Consider the following 26,062-nt stretch of genomic DNA (forward strand, 5'->3'; position numbering starts at 1 on the left):
CCACTGGAGGCGTGTCCAACTGGTGGGAGGTATCTCGCTTCATCCAGAACATGCTGGAGAGATTTGGCCTGGGAAAAGTTCAGGAGCCAATAGGTAGATTACTTTAGGCGTGCTCACTCCAAAGGTCTCCAGTGACACTCCAAAAAGATCAAACTGTGTAGAGAAACGACAGCACTCTTAGTAAGTGATTGCACTTTCTTTTGATATAAGGTGCACAGCAGCAGTACAGATAAGCGGACGCATTAACAGTCGTCCTTTGCACTGATATGTGGGTGTGTCACCCTTTTAAACAGAACCAGCTGGTCCAAATCAGTCATCACGGTATAAAACCCATTCATAGAAATCGTTCAAACAGTGATATATAAATCATAAATATCCCAACTATATCAGAGAATAGAAGCTCTTACGCACAGTACCAAGACAATAGGCTATAAGCTTGAATATAATAAATAGAATGCCATAAATAGAAAAACGGGAAAAAAGACAATTGTGGCATCACATCAAATCTCAAGATACAGGCCAAACTACATCACAGAGGAACCAAAAAAAAACTTGGACAAAATGCCCAACTATTTTAATTAGACCCAGATCTGGATAAAATTATATCAGCAATCGCTTCACATCAAGACCAGAAGCCTCCCATCTCTATCAAACTAGAGAATAAAACAACACAATCCCCCCAGTAAGTGTTGTTGTAGTAAACTCATGTGTGACAGAAGTTCAGGAGCCCTCAGGAGGAGAAACATCCAGATCACTTTGACCTGCTGACACCACAACCAGAAGATGATTTCAAGCTCTACGTACCTTTATGATTCATTATAGGTAGTTATTTATCTTTTAAGGAGGTTATTTATTACTTACTGATTAGTCTTTTCCAGGCAGGTTACTACAGTAGAAGCTTTTTTGATAAATTACCTTAATTTATCAGCGTCAATCATGGTGTTCCATCATTTCTAGTCTTTAAAAGAGCTTTTCTGCCTTTAAAACCAAATGTCTGCCCTTTTACCGTTGTAAAAACCTGCCAGAGTTATAAGTGTGACTCCATCTAATGTTTATTCAATGCCAATTTGACCTAGATAACTAATAATTACCTGTCATATTAGTTAAAGCATTGAACAATTTCAGTCATCTGATGTTTCTTAATATTTTATGACAGTCACTGCAAATTGCCAGTGGTTTTTTTTGTTTTTTTTTGTGGGGGGATAATGTGACTATGTCAGAGAGATTGTTTCAGATGTGGAGCAGCACCTCCATGAGCCCAATATGGATCATTTAAAAAAAACGCCTCCAGCAACAATCGGCAAACACCTCGCCCCGCCATGGCCCATCTTAAATTAATGTAAAACAAATGAGTTGTGACAGGATGAGAAGGAGGGAACATGAGACACGAGACACTCAGACATGCAAGTTTAAAAACCAAAGATGTCAAAGTTTAAGATTTGATCATTCAGAGAAGTAACAAACTAACAAACCTAATGAACTCTTTTCTTATCGTCTGTATCTCTTATTATATTCCTCAGTAAGAGTTCAAGCTGTGAAGGGAGGGTTTGCGTGTCTGGGATGGTTTATAATGACCGCCGACTTGTGTCTAAATTAGGTCTAACACATGCACAGACCTTCATCTAAGTTAAAAACCATCTATTTGACTTAATAACACTGTCACTGTTGATCTCTGTGTCGTTCCTGTTCATATTAAAAACATCTTTCAAACACGAGCGGTGCCGCAGATCAAGCAGACGGAGTCAGACACAGAGAACTCTAATGCCTCTAATAAAAAAGTCTGCTCTGTTCTGGAGTTGGAGGTAAATAAAGACTCAACTACTGTGGATCCCAGACAGTGGGTGAGAGAGACAAAATATGAAATATAAGGCTGTGCTTTGGGCTTAGTCTTTGCCCCTGTGGTCCTGGTTTGAGTCTGGACTGTGGCCTTTTCTCATCTTTTCTCTCTCTCTCTGTTTTCCCACCTTTCTCCCTCACGACTGTTTCAAGGCAAAAGTCTGAAAAAATAACTTTAAGATAAGAAAGATAGTTTGTCTCCTCTAACTTTTCCTCTAAGAGTTTATAATTAAAACAAATGAAATAGGAACAGCTGTAATATTTGGGTGACTTGACTCTAGTTGTGTTTGATAGGTTCAATATCGATGCTATGAAAGTATCAAAGCCTCAGAAACAGAGCCTTTAAACCCGCCGTCAGGACTTCCTGTAATAATAATAATAATAATAATAATAATAATAATAATTCATTGGATTTTTATAGCGCTTAAAGCCGCTTACAAAAAGGCAAGAGGAGGGTAATGACAGACGAGGGGGAGAGACAGAAGACAGCACAAGCAGACAAGTTGGGGGTGAAAAGTGTGGTTAGAAAGCAGAGGGGGCTGTGACGTGCTTCTGTGACGTTGTGATGTCACAAAAAAGCAGCCAGTGAGACTTGGGGCCTCAGGGAACTGCAGAGTCAAAGACTTCACAGAGTGACATCACAGAGTGTCATGGCGGCGCCTACGCCCTCAGGAGTTGGAGAGACCACGAGAAGAAGTCGTATCCGTTTGCTAGTACCATGAGAAGCTGCTGGAGAAAAAGCTGTCACGGTAGTTTTAGTCCCTCGTTGGGCTCCAGTTCTCCTCTGCAGCCGAAAATACATGACACGACATGAGATGAGATGAGATGACATGACATGTGTGATCTGTTCTGGGAGTTAATGTTGGATTATTATTTCTTTTTTCTCACTCATTGACTTTTTTTTGTTTCCAACCTGAGAAAAGACTGCTGCATGAAACCGATTTTTTTATTTTTTTTATTTTGGAGTGGTGTTGAGAAACTAGTTTGTTGTTTTTGATATGAATATATTTGTTTAAGACCTGAAGCCGTTTGTGTTGAGCTTTAGGTTGTGTTACTGCTTTGATTTACTTTTTTCACGAGTGTACATCCTTTGTGGTGGTTTTTCTTTAAACTTAAGATGAAGAACAAAGCACACCGTAATTGTAGAGGTACAGGCGATGGATAAAGTTGAGAAAAGAAAAAGAAGAGCGTCGCACACTCAGCTCCAGTTGCAGAGAGTTTTGGCCGTTGTCAAATAAAACTCTCTGCAACTGGAGCTGAGTGTGCGGCGCTCTTCTTTTTCTTTTCTTTAAACTTAACATTTTGTGTAACTGACCGACTGACTTTTTGTCATTTGATTGAAAAATCTGAATAAAACTAAGAAGGTCTGGACAAAATATAAAATATTAATGGAAATTGGAGAGACTCTGCTGAACTGAGCAACTTTCAAAAATGAAGAATGATTCAAACTTCTCCTGAACATTGTGCAGGTGTGAACAGCAGCTCCCGGAGATCTTATTAGTGTCATAGCAGGTTCACTTATTAACTTCACCGTCCTCACCCACACCAGAACTTGTGACTCTGGCTCGGGGACACTGGGTTCATCTGTACATGATCACATCATCTTCTTTTGTGACCAATCAGGTGCTTCAAAAGGCTTCACTCTCTCTTTCTCTCTCTTCCTGCCATCGCATCATGATTTCATAAGTAATGGAAAATCAGCCTCCAAATGTCTGAATGGTCACATAACCATAGCAGCATGTGTGACGCTAATGAGGCTGGTGTCCCGCAGAGGGTCCTCAAAAGGGATTACATCAGTGACAGCCTTGTTAGTCAGACATCAAGAGCTGGAACTTTGTTTAAAGAACAGTCATGAAAGTCCTTCAGAGCAAGAAATGGCATAAAAATAGGCCTCTTCTTACCTGACGTCTAGAAGTTAGAGTCTAGACGATGCTCAGATAACGCTGAGGAGGGGAAACTGTCACTGTCACCGCCACAGATAGATGCGAACCCCTGATAAGGTCTGTGTAGTATGGTACGAAATCAAACCGGCTCCGCGGCGCTCCTCACATCTCGAAGGCTATTAAAGTTTTGAAACCGCTTCTTTTTTTTCTTCGTGTGTTCCTATGCGTTTCATTTGAGGAGCTCGCAGCAGATCCGAGTGAATCTGCGTCTTTTCAAGCTGCACCGCCGTGAACTGAAACAAAAACAAAAACAAAAAAAAATCAAAGAGCAGCTTTGTTTCATTGCATATGTTGTTGGCTCCTTCAGAGACGTGAGACTGAGCATGAAAAGGGTTAAGGGAGCAGAACCTGGGACCTGCTCACCACCGATGACGTGCTGCTGGTTTAGATATCCTGTCATGGAGGCTGCACAGAGAGACAGAGAGAGAAAGGAGCTGGGATCAGTGTGAATGAAGGAGAGATTCAAAATGGATAGAAAGCAATAAGAACAAAGACGTACAGCAGCAGCTATAGGAAGAATACAAGAAGTGTAAATCAACAAGATAGACAAAAGGAAGACACGAGGATACAGAAACGTTCATGTCCCAGGAAATATTTTACATTACAGTATAATATTCAAAAACATTTGCACATGTTTGCAGGATTAGACACCATTGTTTGTCATACTCTATATTTTATCCTCAGTAACAGGATGTATTAATAACTCATTTCATGGTATTTCTCGGTTTGTTTCACGCAAGTACAACTTAAAGAAAAGATTTGACACTGAGCAGGGTTGATAAGCAAATAATGTGCATGTCTATATACAGTACAGTACTGTTGTGAAGAAATAATGTAAATGATTTAATTCAGTGAGGCTGATTGTGATGTTAAAGATGTGACACGGTCGTCGTTTCCATGGAATTAAAGTAGACGATGTTAATGACTGTTTTGCTCTTGGCTGCTGGAATAACGTGGCCTTGTTAGCAAAGATTCAAATGATATAACTATCACTCTGCTGCAAGAGCACGTGTCTTTTGATGCCATTTAAAACCAGAGCTACAGTCGTCAAGCTCCATGTGACTCCATACGAAGCTGCTTGGTGAAGTTTACATGTTTTTTCTAAATTATCTGCAGTTGTGCAGAGAGATGCTTCAATTTAAATGCAAATACACTGTGTCTGGTTGTCACCTTTTTAACATGTTAACACACGTCCACAGAGCAGCCAATCGAACCATTGTGACTTTACCATATTTTGAAGCAACTGGTTGTCAAATTGCCACTTACCCAGAAGCATCTGTGCTCACCCTCCCAGTCAGAGGTCAGAGGATGTTGTTATGATGCTATATAAAGCATTTTGAGACAAACGCTGTGTCTCAATTCGAATATCTTCATACTTAACTATTTTGAGTGTATAAGTGTGTTCACACTGACAAGTATGTCAAAATGCAGCGCACTGTAAAGTACCCAGATGGACACTTCACACCCTCAGTGTTCGCCATCGTGGCTACATAGCACTATATAAATCAACATACCGGTAGGCCAGTGTCTTCCGCAAATAAGAGGAGCCGAAGATAATCGCATTAAACAGGGGGTGTACACAAGCAAAGTACAAGTAAGAGGTTCATTATCGGTAATTAAAATTACAAACAAAACAAGCCGTTGACGGGCGACAATAGCGGTCCAAAAAAGAAGAAGATGTTCGCAACAATTACAATCGGACGGCAGTATTCGATTTGAGACAACATTAAAGGGACTATGAGGAGTTTCGGCAAGCGAAGTGTTTTCACACTAGACTTCCCATGAGCCTGACGAAAGCGAAAGCATTTGCCAAAAATGTTTTCATTGATCAAGAATGAAAGTCGGAGGTTGGAAGACGATCAGATACCGTTGTAGTTCCGACCATAAACAGCGATCCAGCGGTGTTATTCCCATGACCCGCTGAGCAACCAAAACTAGGAAATGCTGGGTGAGCCGTCCACTAAATAATAATATAAAAATAACTATAAAGACAAAACTATATATTTATCGAAAAATGGACCCATTAAGAAGTGGGTAACGTAGATTCATCCACATTAATATGAGACTCTTTTATAACCAAATACAAACTCCTCGGGGTCTCTTTAACTGTTGACATTTGCGCACTACAGAAGTAAGTACGAGCACATAGTATAGTAGCCTACATGACAGTGTATTCATTGAGGTACTGGAATTGAGACAGAGCTAAACTGTTTGTAAAAATGGATGATACAAATAAACTTGCCTTGCCTTAATCACAACAGTTCATCTCAGTTCTCGAAAAAAAAAAAAAGAAATAGAGCATTGACGTTGAGGAAGGTTTCAGAGGAACTAGACAGAAAAAGAAGTGACGCGAGTCCATTTAGTGTCTGACAATCAGTTTCCAGAATCAAAGCCGCAGACACACCCCCGAGGCCCCCGAGGCGCCCAGCGTGAGCCAAAGAGCTGGGGGAGGGTTTAACCGGAGAGATCTGAGAAATCTCAGCGTAGCCCCGCTTCAGAGAGAGGAGAGAAGTTTCAACACATGATGTAAAAAAAAATACACTTCTGTCTTTATCTGAAGGGTTGATGACGTCCATGAGAAGACGGAGCAGTTCTCTGTGGACTTTTGGTCCTTTCACAGTGTTAATATAGAAACAAGATCTGCTTTATAATCACTCACAGTCTTTGTTGTTGTTGTTGTTGTTTATGGTTTGTTTGTTTTTTTCCACAGTACTGTAAACGCCCCTCCCAGCCTCGCCAGGGAAACGTCTGTGAGTCCAGCTTCGCACACTGCAACATCAGCACCACGCCGTCCAACAGCAGCTCCAGAGGCACAGCCAAGCATCACAGGTACCACGCTCAGCCTACACACACACACACACACACAGTTTTATTGCACTTTATACCAACAATAAGCAACTTTGGTGTCCCTTCCTGTTCACAGCGGGGTGGGATGGTGGGGCTGGGATGGGGGGGCAACATGCAGCGAAGAGAGAAATTGAATTATCCACATTAGAGTGGAGCCGCAGCTAATGGCTGATTTACGGGAGAATGATAGTAATTATAATTAAAGCTATAAACATGTTAATAAGCATATCTATAACAGTCATGAAGGCAGACAAGATGGGACAGAGATAAAATGCACACACGCACACGTGCAGGGATTTATGAGCCAGCGCAGACATGTAAATCCCCTTTTTCTTTTCCCTTTTCCCTCCACCACTGCTGCTGCTGCTCCATGGTGGTGGTGGTGGTTGTGGTGGTGGTGCGTTCAGGTCGGCTGGGCTTTGGCATGTTCATCAGCAGCAACACACTTCAGTGCACAGACACACACACACACACATACGAGTGCGTACTTCTGCCAAGGTTGGTTTTTCTGTCACAGTTCACACGAACAAACACACAGAGCAGAGCAGAAACAAAGAAGCTGAGCTGCTGCATGAGTCAACTCTGTTCCTGACAAAGTCAAAACTTTGTCCACACTGAAACGACAGATTCAGAAACTTAGACAGACGGAGGGATTCGGGGTTTAGGACATGACGATGAGCTTCTGTCTCGTTTTGGACCGTGTGTTGACATCTATGATACGCAATGTCTTAAAGGAAGGGCGATCCAGAATTAAAACCCTTTTATTTGACTTAGTGGGCCCCTGCACTTCACTGCTTTCACAATTACATTTATAATTTGTGGTTAATTAAATGATTATCTATTTGCTAAAGATAAATATAAGAATTTATTTGCAAATTCCTGATTGTTATCATATTATTGTTTAATGTATTGTTTTTATATTCCACTGATTTTTATTCAAACATCTCATCATGAAACACAACGACATGCACACAGTACTTACAACATTTTGCTTTTATTCTCTTTATTGCCTTTATTTAACTAAATAATGAACTCCTTGAGATCCAGGATCTCTGGGATGGATCTCTCCAGGGTGACCAGGACAAGATGATCAACAATATTAAGAACAAACTATAATACACAGGAAGCAAAACAGTAATATGAGTGTATGGGGACGGTGTTAGCCTGAATGAACGCAGACAAACCTGCCTGTTGCAGCTTTTGTTTACATGCAACATGGCGGCCAACAAGAGAAGCTGTCGTTCTATTATGGTCTTGCTTCAGGGTTGAGAAACTGTGATATTGTTTTTCACTAAAAAGCAAACAAAGTCAGCATTACATCATGTTTTATGTTGCTCTGCATACAGTACAGAACGTCATCTGGATCGTTGCTCTGATTGGTTTGAGGTCTGTCGCGCCTCTTGGAGGTCGAGGTGAACACATCTTCCCCAGACCCAATGAGATTTGAGAGAGAAATAAAACATGAAATGAAAACTTTCCTTTTAAACTTTCGTTGACCCTGGAACAAAGTAGGAAACTGCTCACATCACATAGACGCTCCTTCAGCCTAGCGCTCTCTCCCTCCCTCTTTCTCTCTCTCTCTTGCTGCCGTTCACTTCCAGTCTTTCACAGCTGACATCCTCTCAGCCCCCCCCCTCGGCTGGCTGCTCTCCTCCTGAGCTGCTCCACCTGAGCAGTCGGGGGTTAATCGCCTTTTTTTCAGGGGGAATCCAGGCAGCAGCTGAGAGGACGTGGCTTTTTTTTTATTTATTTTTTTTTTTTATTCCCAGACAAACCAGAAACACGATCAGACATCCTCCAAACCACAAAGTTCACCTCTGTGACCTTTCTGGACAAACTCCTGCACGACTTCCTCCCCGTCCTCTCTGTTTCATCCTCTCTTTCTCTTTCTCTCTGCGAGTTGATCACAAAACGACTTGGCTCTAAGTCTGTTGCCGTTACCACAAATGGGTGATCAGGGTTTTATTTGTTTGCAGTCTCACATCAGCTCACGCAGACACTCGAGCGCTATTGTCCAGGCACCACGGTCCAAAATAGCCAGAAAGAAACAGGCCAAGGCTAATTCTGTTTTTTTATTTTCTCTTCTGAAACATCCCATTTAAAAGGCCTTATATAAAACTCTGCCAACACTATTAAGTGTCTGACTATAAGTAGAGCTTCCAGTTGTTATGGCTAAGAAGCCCATTTTTAGAGGCAAATCTGTCCTTCAGAACAGCAGAGTTAAAAATGAATGAGGGCTCAGAGCCAGAACTCTGTAAATGGGGTTTTTGGGCAAAAATTAAACCTGAAAGATGTAAAAAGCAACGTGAGGCTACTTGAGTTAAAGTAACTCAGAGTGTACTTTCACATTTCCTGGCTCAGTGGAGACGCTGTGTGTAAGCAAAAAGGAAACATTCACATAAACACCAGTGTTTTTAACAACCCTAAAGGCGGGGGCCCTTACACACCAAGGACGTGACGAATAAAAGACACGAAAAACCATTTATACTGGCAGCGATGTGAATATGCGACCAAACAATTATAAACCAAACTTTCTCTCTGTGTCGGGTGATTCTTTGCCTCCACGTCGTACCTTAAAACTGTACAACACACACCTACTTATTGATTAGTACCCCTCACGTACAGTATTTGTTTACATTAGCCAAACATCCTGTGCATGGCCGTAGCCAGCTATGAGGTCACCGACTTTACTGCTGATATGTCCTCTAACATCAGAAAAATGCCACAGGAACATGTGAAAAGCACGAAAAACACGATTTTCCTTGGAGGGGGTCTTTAATGGAGGGGGAACAATGCCTGATGTTCTCAGCTGTAAACGGTCGGCTAAATATAATCATAGAAGGCTGAAAACCACAGGACATTTCTGTTCTGATAGTCAGCGGTGTAAAGCTTAAGCATGTGGGAGCCTCCTTTCATATGTAATGGGTCTATAATAAAAAGTCTACTTCATATAATTGTGTGTCATTTTGATGTGATTATGTACAGCCTATAAAATAACTACTAGCTAGAGGGGTCCAAAGTGATGCATAGGTTTTTGTCAAATAATGTGAACATTTTCCGCCTCTGCAACACATTTCAACTGCAACGTAATTTCGTTGTCTTTGCAATGTTTGCGTCCCTTGTCAAATTAGACAGGGTGGTGCGAGACACAGGTGATCGGGTTGATGCATTAAGTCGTAAGCGTTAATGCGATCTGCCATTGTTGCCACGGTGTTATGTAGGGTAGCTACGTACCTCCTTACCTTTCCACACAAGATGATTGGAAAATCACAAAATGATGTTGCATTTTCGCTGCATAACATTCACTGTCTGTGTGAAAGGACTCATGATGAAAACCAGAGTTGGGAAAGAAAATATTGATGTGTGATGAAAAATCCATCCCCGGTGTGTCAGGGCTTTAATACAGCTAAGTTACGTGACGACCACAAACGAGGAGTTATTAAAGACACTCTCCAGACATCAGGAGCTCAGGAAGCAGCAGGTGTGTACTTATTGTTTGATATCATCGAGGATCAGAGGGAGCCGCGCTCTCCTGGATTAAATTTTGAAACCAGCTATTAAATGAGAAAATCTCATCAGCATCAAACAGCCAATCAGCATGCAGCATCAAATAATGAAGGTGACATGCCGGTTATTTACACAAACATATTCAATATGCAAAGACATTTAAAAAGCAAACTACAATTTTCCACTCTGGGACCATCGGCTGATTAAGTCTCAAGTCCAGTTTCTTTAATACATATTCAGTTTGATAAAAACCAATTAACTCAGGGCCATTTATTGATACAGACATCACTTCAGACATTATGCTTATTACAGGTCCAAAACTCTGGACCGGCTCCAAAAACTTGACCCGTGGAAGTGGATAAATTAAAGAGACTTAATGGTGAAGCAGCCAGAGGACAGACTTGATGTTCCACCGACTGACGGGCAGAAAAAAAATCAGTGTAGTCTCGTCTTCTTCCTCAGATGATGAAGATACGACATTATGATGTGTAATTAGAGCCGATGGGCGACTTGGCTGATCCCCTAAAGTTTGTGTGTCAGTGTGTGTGTGTGTGTAACCCACAGAAACACAACAGGAGTTTAATTTGGACATTGTCCAACTCCAGTCCATTACTGGGTCTTAATGAATTCTTATGTGTAATAATAGAGACCTGTGAGGTTCCTGCTGCTGCTTGTGTCTACACATCCAACAGCATCTTCTATCACACACTGTTAGATATTTAACACTTAACTCTTTTTTCACCTCTTTCTTTTCTTTTCTTTTTTTCCCTCTCTCTTTCTTTCTCTCTCCATAGAAGCGGGTCCTTGTCCCACAGCCCAGATCAGAGAACAAGGGCCTCTCATTGGTCGGCTCCACGCAGAACTCCGCCCATTCCCAGAGGAAGGTTGAATCCGATTGGAGGATCCAAGTATTCTGGCCCCGCCTACCAACACCTTCAGGAAGTGGACTCCACGGAGAAGGAGGCAGAAGTGCAGAGACGGTGAGGGCCTGGATTATTATTATTTAACTTCTGAAATCAATATTAGTATTTTATTTATATTATTTCAAACCTAATATATTTGTTAACAGAATATAAACTATTTAGAGAAGTTTGCAAGATGTTGTTGTTATCATTTAATTAAAAAAAAAAAAACTCTGTAATTACACAGTTGCAACTCAACTCAACTCAGTTTAGGTCTTTTCCATTACAACTGAGTACTTCATGGTTCCTCCTCAACGTGGGCGGGGTCGTTATAGCGCGGCTGCTACAGTACGGTCGCTTCGTTTTAGTATCAGCTCGGCTCGGCCAGTACCAGATACCAGAAACCATCCCTAGTGGAAAAGCCAGCTGAGTGGCTCTGGTGGAAAAGAGCCATAATCAGTCATATCAGGCCTTTGAATGTGTCTATATTATATATATAAATCTTACTGTGTGTTGCAGCAGAGCTCTGCCGCTCAGCCTGTTGAAAGGCTTTTACCGTCAGAGAGACAAAGGCTGTTTTAAGTGTAATTGCGGCTCAAAGATCTTCAGTATTTGAAGGTTTTATCCTCACCTCCCTCTCTGTCTCTCTTTGTCCCGGCTTTACTTCTTTTTCTTCTTCTCCTTCTCCTGCTGTATCCTCAGTGTGCTGAGTCATTTCAATGAAAGCTACTAACTGAAAAAAATACAGGACTGTCACAGACAAAGCTGTGGATTTCATTTCAAGAGTGGATATTTCAAAGCCAATGCTGTGATTTTTATTTTTAAGACGAAAAAAAAAGGGACCAAATTTCTTTTTCTTTTTTTTTTTTCTTCTTTTTGAACCTCCCCCTCATCCGTTTTTGTTTTTCCATTCTGCTGAGCAAAGATAAAAACAAGGTCACGTTATGTTGTGGTCGGTCTGCAGTGCAGTGGCACAAGCTCAAAGCAAGAGGCTTCGCCTGGTGGAACGACAGAAGCTGCACATCCTGCATCTTTCACTCTCCTTCTTTTGGTTGCTCCAACATCACGTCGTTCATCCAGATTCAGGTTTTTTTTTCTTCTTTTTTTTTAAAAATGCAACAGCTCTGGAGGTTCGACCAACAATTAAACCCTGGCTTTTAAAATGTAACACGGTGGGGTTACGAAACTGCGTGTGCAGCAGCCAGGGGAAATGCAAATGATCAGTGGAAATGATTAGCAAGAAATGTATTCAGCGTGAGAGGCTGGCGCTGTGCTTTGACCTATTTCTTTTTTTTTTTTTTTTTTTTTTTTTTTTGGTGGGTCATGAGTCAGTGCTTTACCCACCTGGACTGGCAAGCCTCACTTCAGGCGCTCTGCTCAGGTCCCAGCGGTTCCAGCTCAGGATAAAGCTCCACATGACCTAAATGCATACTAATAGAAACAGGAAGAGGAGATAGACACCGGCTGACAAAAAAATCACACTCCCACACACACACACACACACACTCACATGCAGCAGCAGCAGATTCAGGGGGAAACACGAGGTCACCACCTCTGTAGTTCGTCGCTCCGAGTGCTTAAGTTTGAAATATTATTTAAGAACTGGATTTCATGCTTTTCATTTTTGCACAAATGTCATTATTGAGGGGGGAAAACTTAAAGGGATAGTTCAACATTTTGGCAAATTGACCCATTGCCATAATCCCTATAGTCATAGCAGTAGGTTTGTTACCTTTAATTGTCTGTGCAAGCTGTTTTAGAACGGTGGAGCAGAGCCGCGAGCTGCTCAGAGCTACGCTACGGAGGCTCATGGGATTTCTTGGTTTCCTTCATCAAACTCATCAAATACACAAGAGTTGTTTTCGCGGTAAATCCATGCAAAACGACTGATGCGCGTTGCCTTCAGGGACAGTTTTTCAGCAAGCAGTCTTTGCATTTACCTCTAAAACAACTCTGTCTGGTAACGTTCTGTTATTATCAAGACTTAATCAGCATGCACATTCTCCTTTGGGTGGTGCTGGGAGCAGATCCCCCGTTCTGTTATTATCTCATAGCGTGGTGAATGTGCAGGTCACAACTCGCGTTTTGGAGTTGTCGGATTGTGTATTTGATTAGTTTGATGAGAGAAACCAAGAAATCCCATTAGCCTCCGTAGCGTAGCTCTGAGCAGCTCACAGCTCTGCTCCACCATTCTAAAAATAGCTTGCACCGACAATTAAAGGTAACGAACCTACTGCTAAAACTATAGGGATTATGGCAATGGGCCAATTTGCCAAAATGTTGAACTATCCCTTTAAGCTGCACAACTGTTCCTCTGTTTGGCTCAGGGGTCGTCTGCATGGCGCCGGCACAAGCATCTTCTTCTGGGGTGGTCCGTGTTGTTCTGGGCGACTCGAGTGCCTCTGTGGTCAGTTTAAGTGTCGTATGGTTCCTCAAAGCCTCGGCCAAAATGTCACTGAGGCGTCCTGCTGGTCGGCCCAAATGTCTTCTGGTCAAGAGTCCTTTTTTCATCTTGTCCCCACAAGCTGCTCCGTCTCAGCAGCTTCTTTTATCCATTTGTTTATTTTTTATTTTTTTTATTGTTTAGTTTGTTTGTTTTTTTTGTCCCGTGCCCTGACAGCATCTGTTCACACCACCACCCACACGCATGCAGCAACATCAGACATAGTTTGGGATGAAGAAGGTCACACACGCTTATTCATCCACACTGACTGTACACTCATTCAGATCATACACTCACTCCGACTGAGTCACTGACCCACACACACACACACACAGACACACACACACATGCTCAGTCACTTACTCGCTCATTCACCGTCTAATCTGAGTTTTTCCCACATAGCAGCAGATGGACGGACAGACGACGGCGGCGGCTGCAGCGGCATCCCCTCTCTCATCCTGTACTCTGTGGTTGCCATGGAGACATTTGACCACTGTGGTTGCACAGAGAGAGAGAGAAAGATGCTGTCACAGAAATATATTTATATATAGAGAGAGAGACGAGAAGTCTGTATGTGTTCAGACGCAGACGGACGGCGTTCAGAAATAAAGTTAAGAAAAAATAAAAATACAGGAGCTGAGAAGTAAAAGGAAGTGATGGAGGATGGTGCAGATAGTGTGTGACAGTTAGAGAAACGCTTTAAAAGAAAGAAAGGTTGCACGGCTCTTAGAGGAGCCTAGTGTTATCTCAACAAAATGGCTGACAGGGAGACAGGATGTCCTGTGTTGTTACGACTATTTTAAGATAAAGCTGTCTCCAAAAACGGCTGACAGAGAGACTGCACACATTTTGGGTATTTTTGTCCACTGTGTGCAGCGTTTTCTTTTTCTCTTCTTTTTTTTTTGGTTGAAATGTACCAGTTTCTCCCTCCTCCCTGTTTCAAGTTTGTTTTTTGGCAGCGTATTATATGATATGCACAGCCTCTACAGCTTCTGCATGTGTCTACCTGTCTGTGCACACACACCTGCATGCACATTATATATTGACTTTAGCAGCAAACATAAAGAAAATGATCAGTAGGGGAATTAACTGAATGGAAATGACTGGTAACACTTGTAAATGTAATGAGCTCCGGTAAAAGATAAAAGCCTGGTCACTTATCTCACCTCACTTCCACACACAATCTCTGTGTAACTCCCCTCTGGCTGTTGCTCCGGGGGTCTATATTTGAACTCTGCTTCATAGATTTTCTTTTTTTTTTCTTTCTTTTTTGGCAATCTGATTGTGTTTCAACACATCAAAAGAGAGATTTGTCTGTGAATGTTATCTTGGGAATTAGCACCCCTCGCATCATCCTCTCTTATCGCTCCCCGGGATCCTCTCTGTGGGCCACAGCCAGCCAGAGCTCCACTCTGGTGTTTATACCGAGAGGTTTTTCATGTCTCAGAAAAAAAAGGAAGAAAAAAAAAACTACTGCAGCGATAAAATGAGGATGTGATTTCCTTTGAGTCCCGGAAAGGCACCTTCTCCACCCATCCTCTATTTCTGCTCACCTTGATGGAGAACGTTAAAGTATGTGTGATGATGAGGGTATCACAGGGGGAGAGGGACTCCAAAATGAAATTTGACATGGCAGGAAAGAAAGAAGAAAAAAAAAAGCTTTAGCCCTTGCAGAGGATTATGAATTATTACACAAAGATAATGAGGCAGCTGGATTTAGACGGCGATAACACCGACCGAAGGCATGGTCAGTGTTAGAAAGACGAGAGATTAAGTCTGGGCTCAAGAAAGTTGGGTCAGGACCTGGATGCACAACAGAGACTTGGTGAAATGTTGCTGAACAGGAACCAAATGCAGAGAGCACACTTCAAACGTTTTATATATACTGTATATAGCCAGGAAAGGGCAAAGAGGCTTGACATCGGCGTCTCCAAGTCTCAAGTTAGATCCTCCCACGGCTGCAAAATTTTTAGGGGAACACTTCAGAAAGTGCAGCAGCAGTGGCGACACAAGAGGAGACGCTGGTGAAAAGCATGAGCTAAAGTTATGCATGAGAAGAGAAACCACATGTTTCATCCATATCATGTAAATATTCAGCTTTAACTGAGGAGAAGAATTAAAACTGGACAATGGAGAGTCAGGGTGTAAAGTCAGGGTTGTGCACTGACTGGTAGTTTTTCTTAACTTTGCTTTTGGTCATGATGAGATTTGCCAAACATGCACTGAGCTTTCTAATTAGTTTTTTTTTTATTATTATTCCGTGGGTTTGTTATGTGTGCAGTGTTAAGTAAAACTTCAGCCTGGTGAAGTGTCGCTGCAGGGAGCGGTGCAGCGGGGTAGCTGGAGAAACTGATTACTCGCAGCAGTGTCTCAGCCTCAGAAACAATTACATCTAAAGTCAAACTGAACTAAAACTGGCACTCAAATTAAGAGCTGTAAGTCTGAATGTGACATTTTCTGCAGCTGAACAGTAAAAGTCAGATCTGCTCCCACTGTGAGGAGAGAAAACAAACTGTTCCTGTCATTTATGATCAGAGTTTAAAAACAGAATCTGATTACTGGTGAGATATGTGATATAGATTATTTTACCTGTGATGCCAGGTCACTATGAGCAATTTAATAAAGTCAAATTCCCATTAAAGTTCCTTTAATTCACATATTTTATTAGTTCTGTTGTCAGACAATGGATCAAGTTTGAATTAGCGACTGGAACACAGACCATTAAAGAGGAACTATGCGAGTCTGGTCGCCTTTCCTCTGTTTTGCTAACCCTCCACCTGGTCATGTGCGTTTGTTTTTAACAACACACTCGTAACAAGTTGCAAGTCACATAGTTAATTATCAAAATTACTGTAATAAAATGTAACATATATAACAATCACAACTTGCTCCCGCACTCACATAAGCTCTGTTCAATGGGTCAACGTTTCTGTCTATTGACCTTCATCAGGACCAACATTTTACATTTGTTGTGTCTCTTCCTTTTAACACATCAGCACACTTATGCAATTAGTTGATTACAGGTGTGTGTAGTTATCAGAGGACGTGACATCATCACAAAAAAGGAGAGGAACTCATGGCATAAAGCATTCAATTAAATAACAATACATTCTGGACCGCAATAGAAAATGTGTAGCAATCTAGAAAAGAAGAGAAAAAAGGATCAAATAACCTATAAGTATTATTTATTTTACATCTTATCTATAAGAAAAATATAAGGGGGGTAAATGTAGCATAGGCACAGGAAAAACCTGCTTAGTTCCTCTTTAAGATAAGATAAGATATGTCTTTATTCATCCCAGAATATAGAGAACAAATAAAGTTAAAAAGTAAAAAAATAAAAATCTGTCCAGAATACAGTCCAGGGTTGAGCATACAACATGTTTGATCTGTTTAATCTGACACCACACGTCCAAGTAAGTTCAGGTTGACTCATGTTCATAGGTGCTAGCTAACGTTAGCTGGGGGAAAGTTTTAGTTTAGTCATTTAGGATTTGTAACTTCAACTTCAGCCATCTCCTCCTCTCTTTTGCAGTTACTTTATTTGTTTGTTTGTCTGCAGATCAGTTCAAACAACGCAGGACGTAGTCAACCAATATCACACAACTATATCACTCAGTCAGTCAGTCATTCAGTCAGTCGGTCATTGAGCTGATTGTGGGAGAACTAACAAACCAGCAGCTGCGAGGGACACTTGAGTAGCAGTGAGTTAATACAGTAACTTGACTAAAAGAGCGGGTGGGACGTTGACCTGGGTCAGATTTGTAGTAGCGTAAAGAGGAAAAACACCTGAGGAGTGAGTGAGGAGGCACAGATCCTCTCATATCCTGAATCAGTGCTGTTACACAATCACAGACTCAGAGAGGGTTTTCAAACAAACGGTCTTGACCTAAAAGTAAAATGAAAGAAAAGCAAATCACGGGTGTTCAAAAGAAACAAGCACACGCGATTGGCCATTGGCTCAGTCGTCCTCGGACGGCCTTCGAATGAATCAATGATACAAAAAAGTGAACTCTCAGTTACCTCCCTTTATTCTGATAAAGGAGCTCAGGTTTTTGGAGATTTTTCTTTTTTAGTTTTTTTTTATTAAGTGTGTGCACAGACTCAGATATAAAGAGATGAAAGAAAGATGTCAGACTCATCCTCCTCCCTCTCTGCATCCTCGGTGCGTCTGTGCGATGGCAAAAGGGCGTGAGGGAGCCGGGAGCTGTCCCTCTGAGTGTATTCTGTCGGGGTTTCGGCGTGGGAGTTTGAAAAGGCGATGGAGTTGAAATCATATACTCAAAGACACGATGACTTGGAGAAGTTTCCCTCCACCAGTTGAGTAACCTTTGACCCCTGTCTTCTCTTTCTCTCTCTGTCTCTCTCTGTCTCTTCTGTCCCATCTTCTCTCTCTAGCTGGCAAATGCAGGGAGAAAACCAGTGCGACAACCCAAGACGAGACGCCCTTCTACATATGCAAACTCCCGTTTCCATGGAGACGACATCCCCGACGCCTTGGAGCGGTCACGTGGAGGTGCGTCCAGGCCCGTGCCCCGGCAGCGACCCCCACCACAACCCCTCCTCCTCCTCCACCCGGAGCCTGCGGAGGCCCGGCCGCCGCCACAGCCACTCCCCGCCTCCTCCGTTCCGCTCCTGCTCCATCCCCATCATCCCCTCCGTCCAGTGTCACCACGACAACGAGGCGTCCTGTATGCAAACCAGCGTCACCCCGGTGGCGACAGCGATCTCCGTCACCCGCGGAGCCACGCCCTGCAGGAGTGAAAGGAGAGGAGAGAATCCGTCATCCTTCTCCTCCTCCTTCTCCTCCTCCTCCTGCACCACCGCCGTCGGCCACCAGGGGGACGAGGTGGCGCTGCTGCTGGAGGAGGCGCAGGAGCAGCTCCGGGCGCTGGCGTTGGCTCACAGGAAGCAGGAAGAGGGCGGAGTCAGCAGCGTTGGCGCCGGGTCGACGGCTACGCTGGTGGCGGCCAGAGAAACTGTTTGCTTCCTGAACCCTAGCGGAGGAAGCGCTGGCGTGCTGAGCTGTAACGGACCGACGCAGACCCAGCTCCTCAGCCCCAGCCTATCACACAGAGACCTGGGCCAAACCGGCCAATGAGAGGACACGATTTTCAGGACGCTCGCTCGCTCGATCGATCGCTCACTTTTCGGTTTGGTTTGTGTTTTTTTGAAAGACTGTGGTGTTCTGCATCTGCGGAACGCGAATGGAAATGCCGAATTGACATATGAAAAAAAAAAATAATAATGTAATATCATGGAAATTCTGACAATGTGCTGATGATATGCATTCTGTATGGACGCTGACACTTGTGGCGTGGCCGCCTTTACACCGACTGACAGTACGGAAAAAGAGAAAAAAAAATATTTACATGCATTTATTTACAAAAACAAGAAAAACACTTCTACTTAGACAAAAAGAAACCAAATAGTCTGTCAAATCCATGGTGTTTTTAATTGTAAAAAGAATATATAAATATATATATAAATATATATGGATATAAATATATGGAATTCAAAAAGTGACCAAGTACAAAGTCGAAGAACACAGGAATGATGTAACTATTTTTCTTTCTTTTTTTTTTTCTTTTCCCTGTTTTTGTATTAACTCGTCATTATTTCGGTTTTTCCGGCTCAAAAATCCAACAAAAAAAACTTCAGAGACGTTCCCAACTCCACCGCCGCCGCCGCCGCTGCCGGTTCTGCCAGTTTGTGCAGAATCCAATATGGCGGACAGGGGAAGGAGCTGCCGCGCCGACTTGGTCTTCTTCTTCTTCTCCTCGCCCTCTCTCCTCCGCCAAGAATCACAGGACTGGTAACCAAGGCAGCACAAAACAGAAACTCAACTCGATGACTCTTGTGTGTGTATGTGTGTGTGTGCCGGGGTGCGGCAAGGGGAGAGAGGAGAGGGAAGAAGACGAGAAGAAGAAGAAGAGGAGGAGGAAACAGGAAGTGACTTAAATCTGCATCTGTTTGCAGCAGATGGATAAAGACTCTCCATCGGACAGTGTTTCAAACCAGTCGAGATTTATTTTTTTCTTTGTTATAAATGATATTTTCACACACATACACACACACACACAAACACACACACACACTCACCTGTGCATTATTTTTCAGTTGGGTGTATGGATCAGATGAATGGACAGAGGGAACAGGACGACGGACAGATGGAGACGGAGGGCTAACTGTACACGAGGCACCACAGGAGCTAATCAGACATTTTATTTTAGTTTTTATTTGGTTTTTCAATTTATTTTTTGTTATTGATGAACAATGCTGCTTTCGGGGGCTGATTGATGGGAGGTGTGGGTATTGAAACAAGAAATAAATGTCTCTATGTTGTATCCTATGAATTGGAAGCTTTTGAATCTCTGTATGACGTGAACAGATGTTCACAAATGTTTCTGGTGACAACGAGTAAAAAACAAACAAAACTAAAAACAAACGGTTTCAGTTCTGGTAAAGATTTTTCTTTTTTTTTCTTTTTCCAAAAAAAAATGAGACTTGTTTTGGTTGATTGCTTGGACGACACACACACTCTGACACCCTATCAGCACCCTGTCCGACAACATGCATGCTGGGTAACATCGGTGCGGTTCACACAGATACACTGTAACTTCTCCTGTTGGTCCTTTCACACACAACCTGGTCTGCAACGGCTGCAGAGGAACCTGGGATCAGTTTCCATAACGATCTTTATTTTAAAAGCAGTTTTTTTTTTTTTACAGTGCAGCCAAGAAATATAGTTTAATTCCCACTCATCTGAAACTCCATTTATAGAGCAAGAGTCTCAGCATCTCCATGGTAATGTCGTTAAAACCGTTGTTTCAGTGAGTCAGGTTTTAATTTCAGTAGTAAACAACATCTCCAACTGTTCGGTCCGGCGTCGTGTTTAGAAGAGCAGCTGCTTCTCTCCGCAACATACTGGATGTGTGTGTGCGGTGTGTGTGTGTGTGTGTGTGTGTGCATGGCGCCTGTGCCATGGGACTATTTTTCGCATGTAACATGTGCAGCTCCTTGCGTGAATAGAAGGGGAAAACACGTGTTGACATCGTGCCAACAACGCAACATGACAGAAGGCTGCGTTCAGAGCCGCCTGCTAACCAAGATGATGTATCCCAGAATGCATCTGGTAATTTTTAAAGCACTGAAATTTTTCTGTTAATATTTTTTCAGGCAAGAATTTAACCATGTATGTAGAACTTTTTGTCCATTTTAAAGCAGCAACAAATAAAGAGATTCTTACCCAGTCATCGTATTTTGAGGAACCAGTGCATCATGGGTAGCCTGCCTAACACCACACTGCATCTCAATAAGATTTGAGATTTTCTATTCTATGGGTCTGGGGAAGGCGTATTCACCTCTGACTTTGCAGCGTGAACAATGGACGTACATCAAAATGTCTCTGTACGCAATTGGACAAACCTCAAATGTCTGCAGAGCAGCAGAAAACATATCAATGAATGTGTTGTGTTGTAGTTTTGCAGGAGCGATGGCGTCTAAAGACTCCTGCTGGATCGAACGATGGCTGCTCTTCGGTGGCCGCCATGTTGCATGTAAACAAAAGCTGCTAGACGTCACTTCTCTGTTCTGTCGTCACCGCGTTATGCCCGCCTTTGTGATTCGTTCCCCAATTTTCAGGGGCTTTGAAGTCGGCATCAGACGTTGAAATGAAATCGCTGGCTTCATCGGTTCAGTATCCGGTCTGCTCACAGCAAACCAGAAATTGTTGCTAATCTACTCCACATCACATACGAAACAACGCGAACGCACAACACACTCATATTAACATCACACTTGGTATGAGTAGTACATTAGTAGGCAGTTCTGAACATGGCCTGATTTCACTAAAAATTCAGCTTGAATGTGAAAATGACACAGACGTGAAAATACAAATCTAACTCTATTTAGAAAGAAGAAGAAGCAGCAGCCGCTACGCACACACACACACACACAGACACACACGACGCTGGCAGATAATGAAAATGGCAGAAATGAAGAGAGAGGCTTCTTGATTTTACCGGTTTGATTTGATTGTGGTGGTTTTTGTCTAAAATTCGGCAGCGACAGAGAGGAAGTAGTTTTTCAGGTGGAAAAACACTGGAGAGATTTTTCAAATTTTCATTGAAAATTCAACTTTTTTTCTTTTTTTTTCCTTTACGGGGGATTTGATTTGGGGAAAAACTTGAAAAACTTAAAAAGCAAAGTTTAAAGCTTGGACTTTCTACTTTAAAATTTCCACAAAGAGCAACTGTTAGTGTTGAACAGGAGCTTTTCATCTGCAGCTGAGTGACTGAGAGGAAACAGGTGAGGGGCTTTCAGCGTCCACACATCTGCTCTCAGACAGACGAGAGCGAGTCGTGGACACTTTGTGGTTTTGATTAGACTTCGTGAATGTCCAACGTCCAAACCACCGCTCTCAGCCACCATGCTTCTATCCTGTGTGGCTCTTTCTCTCGTGTGTGTGTGTGTGTGTGTGTGCTGTTTCAATAACGCGACGCTCTGGATAACTTCACAGCAGAATCTGAGAACTCACTCACTCCGATCTTTTACTTATCGAATCTCACACAAAGGCCGTTCCTTGGGAACATTCACCACTCACCTCTGCCATCGTTTTTTTTTTTTAAATACAAGCGCCTGAATGGCAAGGCTGAATCCTTTTGAACACACTCCCACACAACTCAGCTCTTTCTTTCTGTCTGTCAGTCTGTCTTTCTTTCTTGAAGGCTTAGTTTCTCATACTGCCATTTAAAAAAATAAATAAATAAATGAAAAAAAAACTCCCCCCAAAAGGCTTTTTTTTTTCTATATCAAATTGTTGAGCCTCAACAGTTTTGGTTATTTGATACTGATGTCCATGATGAAATCCATAATGTACCAAACCAGTACAAGCACTGGTGCTGCTACTTATGGAGGTTGATGTGTGTCTGTGCACAAACACGGTGCAAAAAAAAAAAAAAAAGATCAATGTGAATTTCTTTGTTTGACCAACTGTAATCAGTGTATGAGCTTTTACAAGATAAAAGTCTGCAAGCATTGTGTGGATTTTTTTTCTTATACAAGAATCTCCATCAACTCTCTCACTCACAACATTTTAAATAAAATATATATAATCTGACAGAGGAGGATGAGTTTGGAGGAACGTGCACATATACAGTAACTCACAGCACCGGTGCCAGGCAGGCAGACGCTTCTCTTTTTTAATTGACAGTCCTGCACCTTGAGAAAACTGCAATTACTTTCGACATGCAGGTACTTCAGCACAATGTACATCACAGCATGGGCAATTATACAACAGAGGAAAGAGAGATAGAGACACATTTTCACTCTTAAATGTTTGTTTTTTTTTTTTTTTACATGTGCCAGTAATTGAACATTGTGCATGGGGTTAACTTCACGTCCTGCTGGTTTACTACGATCAGAGGCAGCTCAGGACCTGAAATGAGGGCGGCTGTGAATTTGATTAAGAAAAAAAAAGAAAAAACCTCTTTGGTCCTCCTCCTTGAGATTCACTTTCTTCTGACTTTATTCATTACAGTCAGAGTTTTACAGTGTGTAAATGTGTGCAAATGGAGGTTATGTTGCAGTTACTCTTTTTTTTATTCTTAGGTAATTGGGAAACACATCAGTGCTTATTTTGGTCATTAAAGTACAGTTCTGTTTTAAATAACCAGCGCAGTCGTTTAACTGGAGCAGCTACCAGATAATTAGTCATGTGATGTGACTTGAATGTGGAAAACGTGTTTTCATTGCTTTGTAACATTGTCTGAAAAGCCTTCTCATGCAAGTCCAGCAAGTTCATAAGTCACACATATACCTACATGAATTTTTTAATTCAAAAATTCAAATTGCATGAAGCAGCTTAATGGAAATGCAGCGTCTGTCGACAGGCAGAATCCTTTTTGACTGGATTTACTTTGTTCAAAAAATATTTCTATTAATTTATCAAAGTTATTATCAAAAGTAAGAAAAGTCAGAATATACAGAAAATCTGAGTGAAAGTTTATGAATAATTAATTTTAATTACACTTTCAGTTTTGCCTTTTCTGGCTCATTTACTCTGGTGGTCACTGTCGTCGTACTGCAGCAGACAGAGAACACACATTTTTAGGGGGACGAAATAAAAACAAGAAAAACCTCAAGCCTTAAATTTGTAAACATAGACTGTCAAAGATGAACCCAGCCTCTACGATGTCACCTACAAGCTGCCATCTTGGCAGCGCCTGACTCCGCCCCCCTAACTCCCAGTGGAGTGAAAAACAGCTGCATCACGGTTCATGGCAAAAACATGCTGACTCATCCATCATTTAAAGAAGCCACGCCCTCAAAGTATGCAGAACTTAAAGTTTTGATTTTGAAACAGGTGAGTGATACAAAAAATAACCTTTTAAACGTGGTTATTTCTGGTATTGGACATTTTCACTTCAGTTCCTCTAGTGGTCACTAGAGGAACTGCAGCTTTTAGCTCTTTCAGCCCTGCAGGTTTGCAGCTTTTATATATCCAGATCCAATCGTGCACATGTCACAACCAGCTGTGTGTGTGTGTTTGTGTGTTTGTTTGTGTTTGCAACACAGTTCCCACATCTGACTGCTTGCACTGTCACTTCATCTCTCTCTCTCTCTTCCAAAACAAAGCACAGATTTATGGCCTGCGCTGCAGTTTAGCTGTGGTCAGTCAGGTGGTAAAAAGTACGGCGGTTAAGACCGGTCGTGTGTGAGTGTAAGTGTGTGTGTGTGTGCGTGAGGGTGTGAGTGTGTATGTGTGTGACTGATGGCAGGGAATAGAGGTTAGACCATCAGGCCAGAGAGATAACAGCTACAGCTTGATCCTCCAAAAGCTCTGCACTGCCAGACCAGGCAACCCCACCACACCTCATCTGAGCCGCGCGCAGGTTCGGCATCGCTGAGCTCAGATACCATGGACATGTTGTGTGTGTGTGTTTGTGTGTATGTGTGTGTGAGTTAACATCTCTTTCTTAACCGATCCCATCACACACAAACCCCCCTGCAGCCTGGATGTCTACACATCTAGATAACAAACACACACACACAAATTTGATGCTTTGCTTTCAAAGACGCTTTGAACTGGATCAAGTCAGAGGCAGGTGGAGAGCCAGAGACTGAGAGAGGATGAAACGCTGCACCCACGGAGGTAATTTCTCCTATTTCCATTTGAAAAGCACAAGTGTGGAATGTGAAAGCTAATCCGTGGTGGAGATAGGTGCTGGGCCTTTGGACGCGTAATTCATGCACAAAACTGTGTGTTTGTGTTTTTTGTGTCGACTTGATCTTGTCCTCTAGAGTCCATCTTCTCAGCCTCCTCACATGCACAGACATTATCTTTTTATTTTATTTTTTTACTCCTTTCAGCAACATATCAACTGAAAAGCTTTCAATTCGAAGCGGAAGTGTTGCAGGACATCAACAAAACAACATCAAAACATTTTCTGGAGAAAGAAAGAAAGAAAAGGTGCAGACTCCAAACGTGCACAGAACTCTTTGAGATTAACTCGTCATTCAACATGGACTATTCTCCCTTTTTTTTTTTGCCTTTATAATTTGCAGGCTAAATTTGCTGGTGTCAGGATCACCCAGGAGCAAATCCATTTGCATCTGCAGAGCTACTAATCTTCACACGGTTTCAGGAATACAGCAGCCCATAATGAGTGGCTGCAGGGCAGACAGAAACATGCTTGCGTAATGTTTAAATGGGAGCATGTGTGTGGCACTGTAATTATGACATCTCAATGTGCCAAGTGTGTGTGTGTGTATGTGTGTGTGTGTGTCGAGTGGGTCAGTGTGTTTGGTGAGTGTGAATTCCAGTGGATGAGGTTTTCTTCACCATTTTTACATTTAGACTTTTTGCACTAGAGGTTTGCACATGTAGCTACGATCCTGCTGGGTTAATAAAGGAGCTGCAAAACATTTTATTATGCCGGAAACCTCCTGTAATTTAAGTTTGTCCAACTTTTTCTCCAGTAACACACACACACATCACACAGTTTGTTGTGTGATTCTGTTTCCTGACTCCTCTCTCTAAACACACGCACACAGTGACTAAGAAATTGTTTCAAATCTATTTCCTCATTCAAGAACTCAAAATGACCCCATCTCGCTGATGCCTCATTGGTTCCCATTTATCTGAGACGATGGTAGAAACACACACACACACACACACACACACACACACACACACACAGCAACAACCAGTAAAGAGTTTAGTTTTCTACAGGTGAACCTGGAGACACACCAGATGATTTTAGGCGTGGCCTGATTGATGCAAACGCTTATCTGTCTCAATACGATTATTTTTCCTCCTCCCAGTGGAGTTGGATCAGCTGCATCTGAATAAAACATCCATATTAGCCAATAAGAGCGAGCTTACGTACGTCCTTATGTCAAGACTACTGTTTCCAAACTGTCGGACAATAAACTGTAGAAACTTGGCGTCATTCTTCTTTTCTTGTTCCTTAAAAATCTGAATTGACAAAGACAGAGTACGTTGGCCCTGAGAGCTCAAAACAATAGTTCAGGAGGTTTTGACACGTGTCGGTTACCTGGAGAGTGAACTGGGAAAACAA

At 42.2% G+C, this 26,062-nt stretch overlaps 1 protein-coding gene across 1 annotated transcript in view; it reads left to right on the forward strand.

Moving 5' to 3' along the window:
• nrg3a (neuregulin 3a) overlaps window positions 1–18,579 on the forward strand; it is a gene marked incomplete at both ends in the record, with an annotated part of 391,384 nt that extends 372,805 nt beyond the window's left edge. The window contains 3 exons of the mRNA XM_083988298.1: window positions 6,490–6,608; window positions 10,928–11,113; window positions 17,877–18,579. Of these exons, the coding sequence (XP_083844424.1) occupies window positions 6,490–6,608; window positions 10,928–11,113; window positions 17,877–18,579 (1,008 nt within the window). The remainder of the gene's footprint in view (window positions 1–6,489; window positions 6,609–10,927; window positions 11,114–17,876) is intronic.
• Between the last annotated feature and the right edge of the window lie 7,483 nt (window positions 18,580–26,062).

The sequence above is a fragment of the Trachurus trachurus genome (genome assembly GCF_905171665.1).
Source record: "Trachurus trachurus genome assembly, chromosome: 15".
NCBI lineage: Eukaryota > Metazoa > Chordata > Actinopteri > Carangiformes > Carangidae > Trachurus > Trachurus trachurus.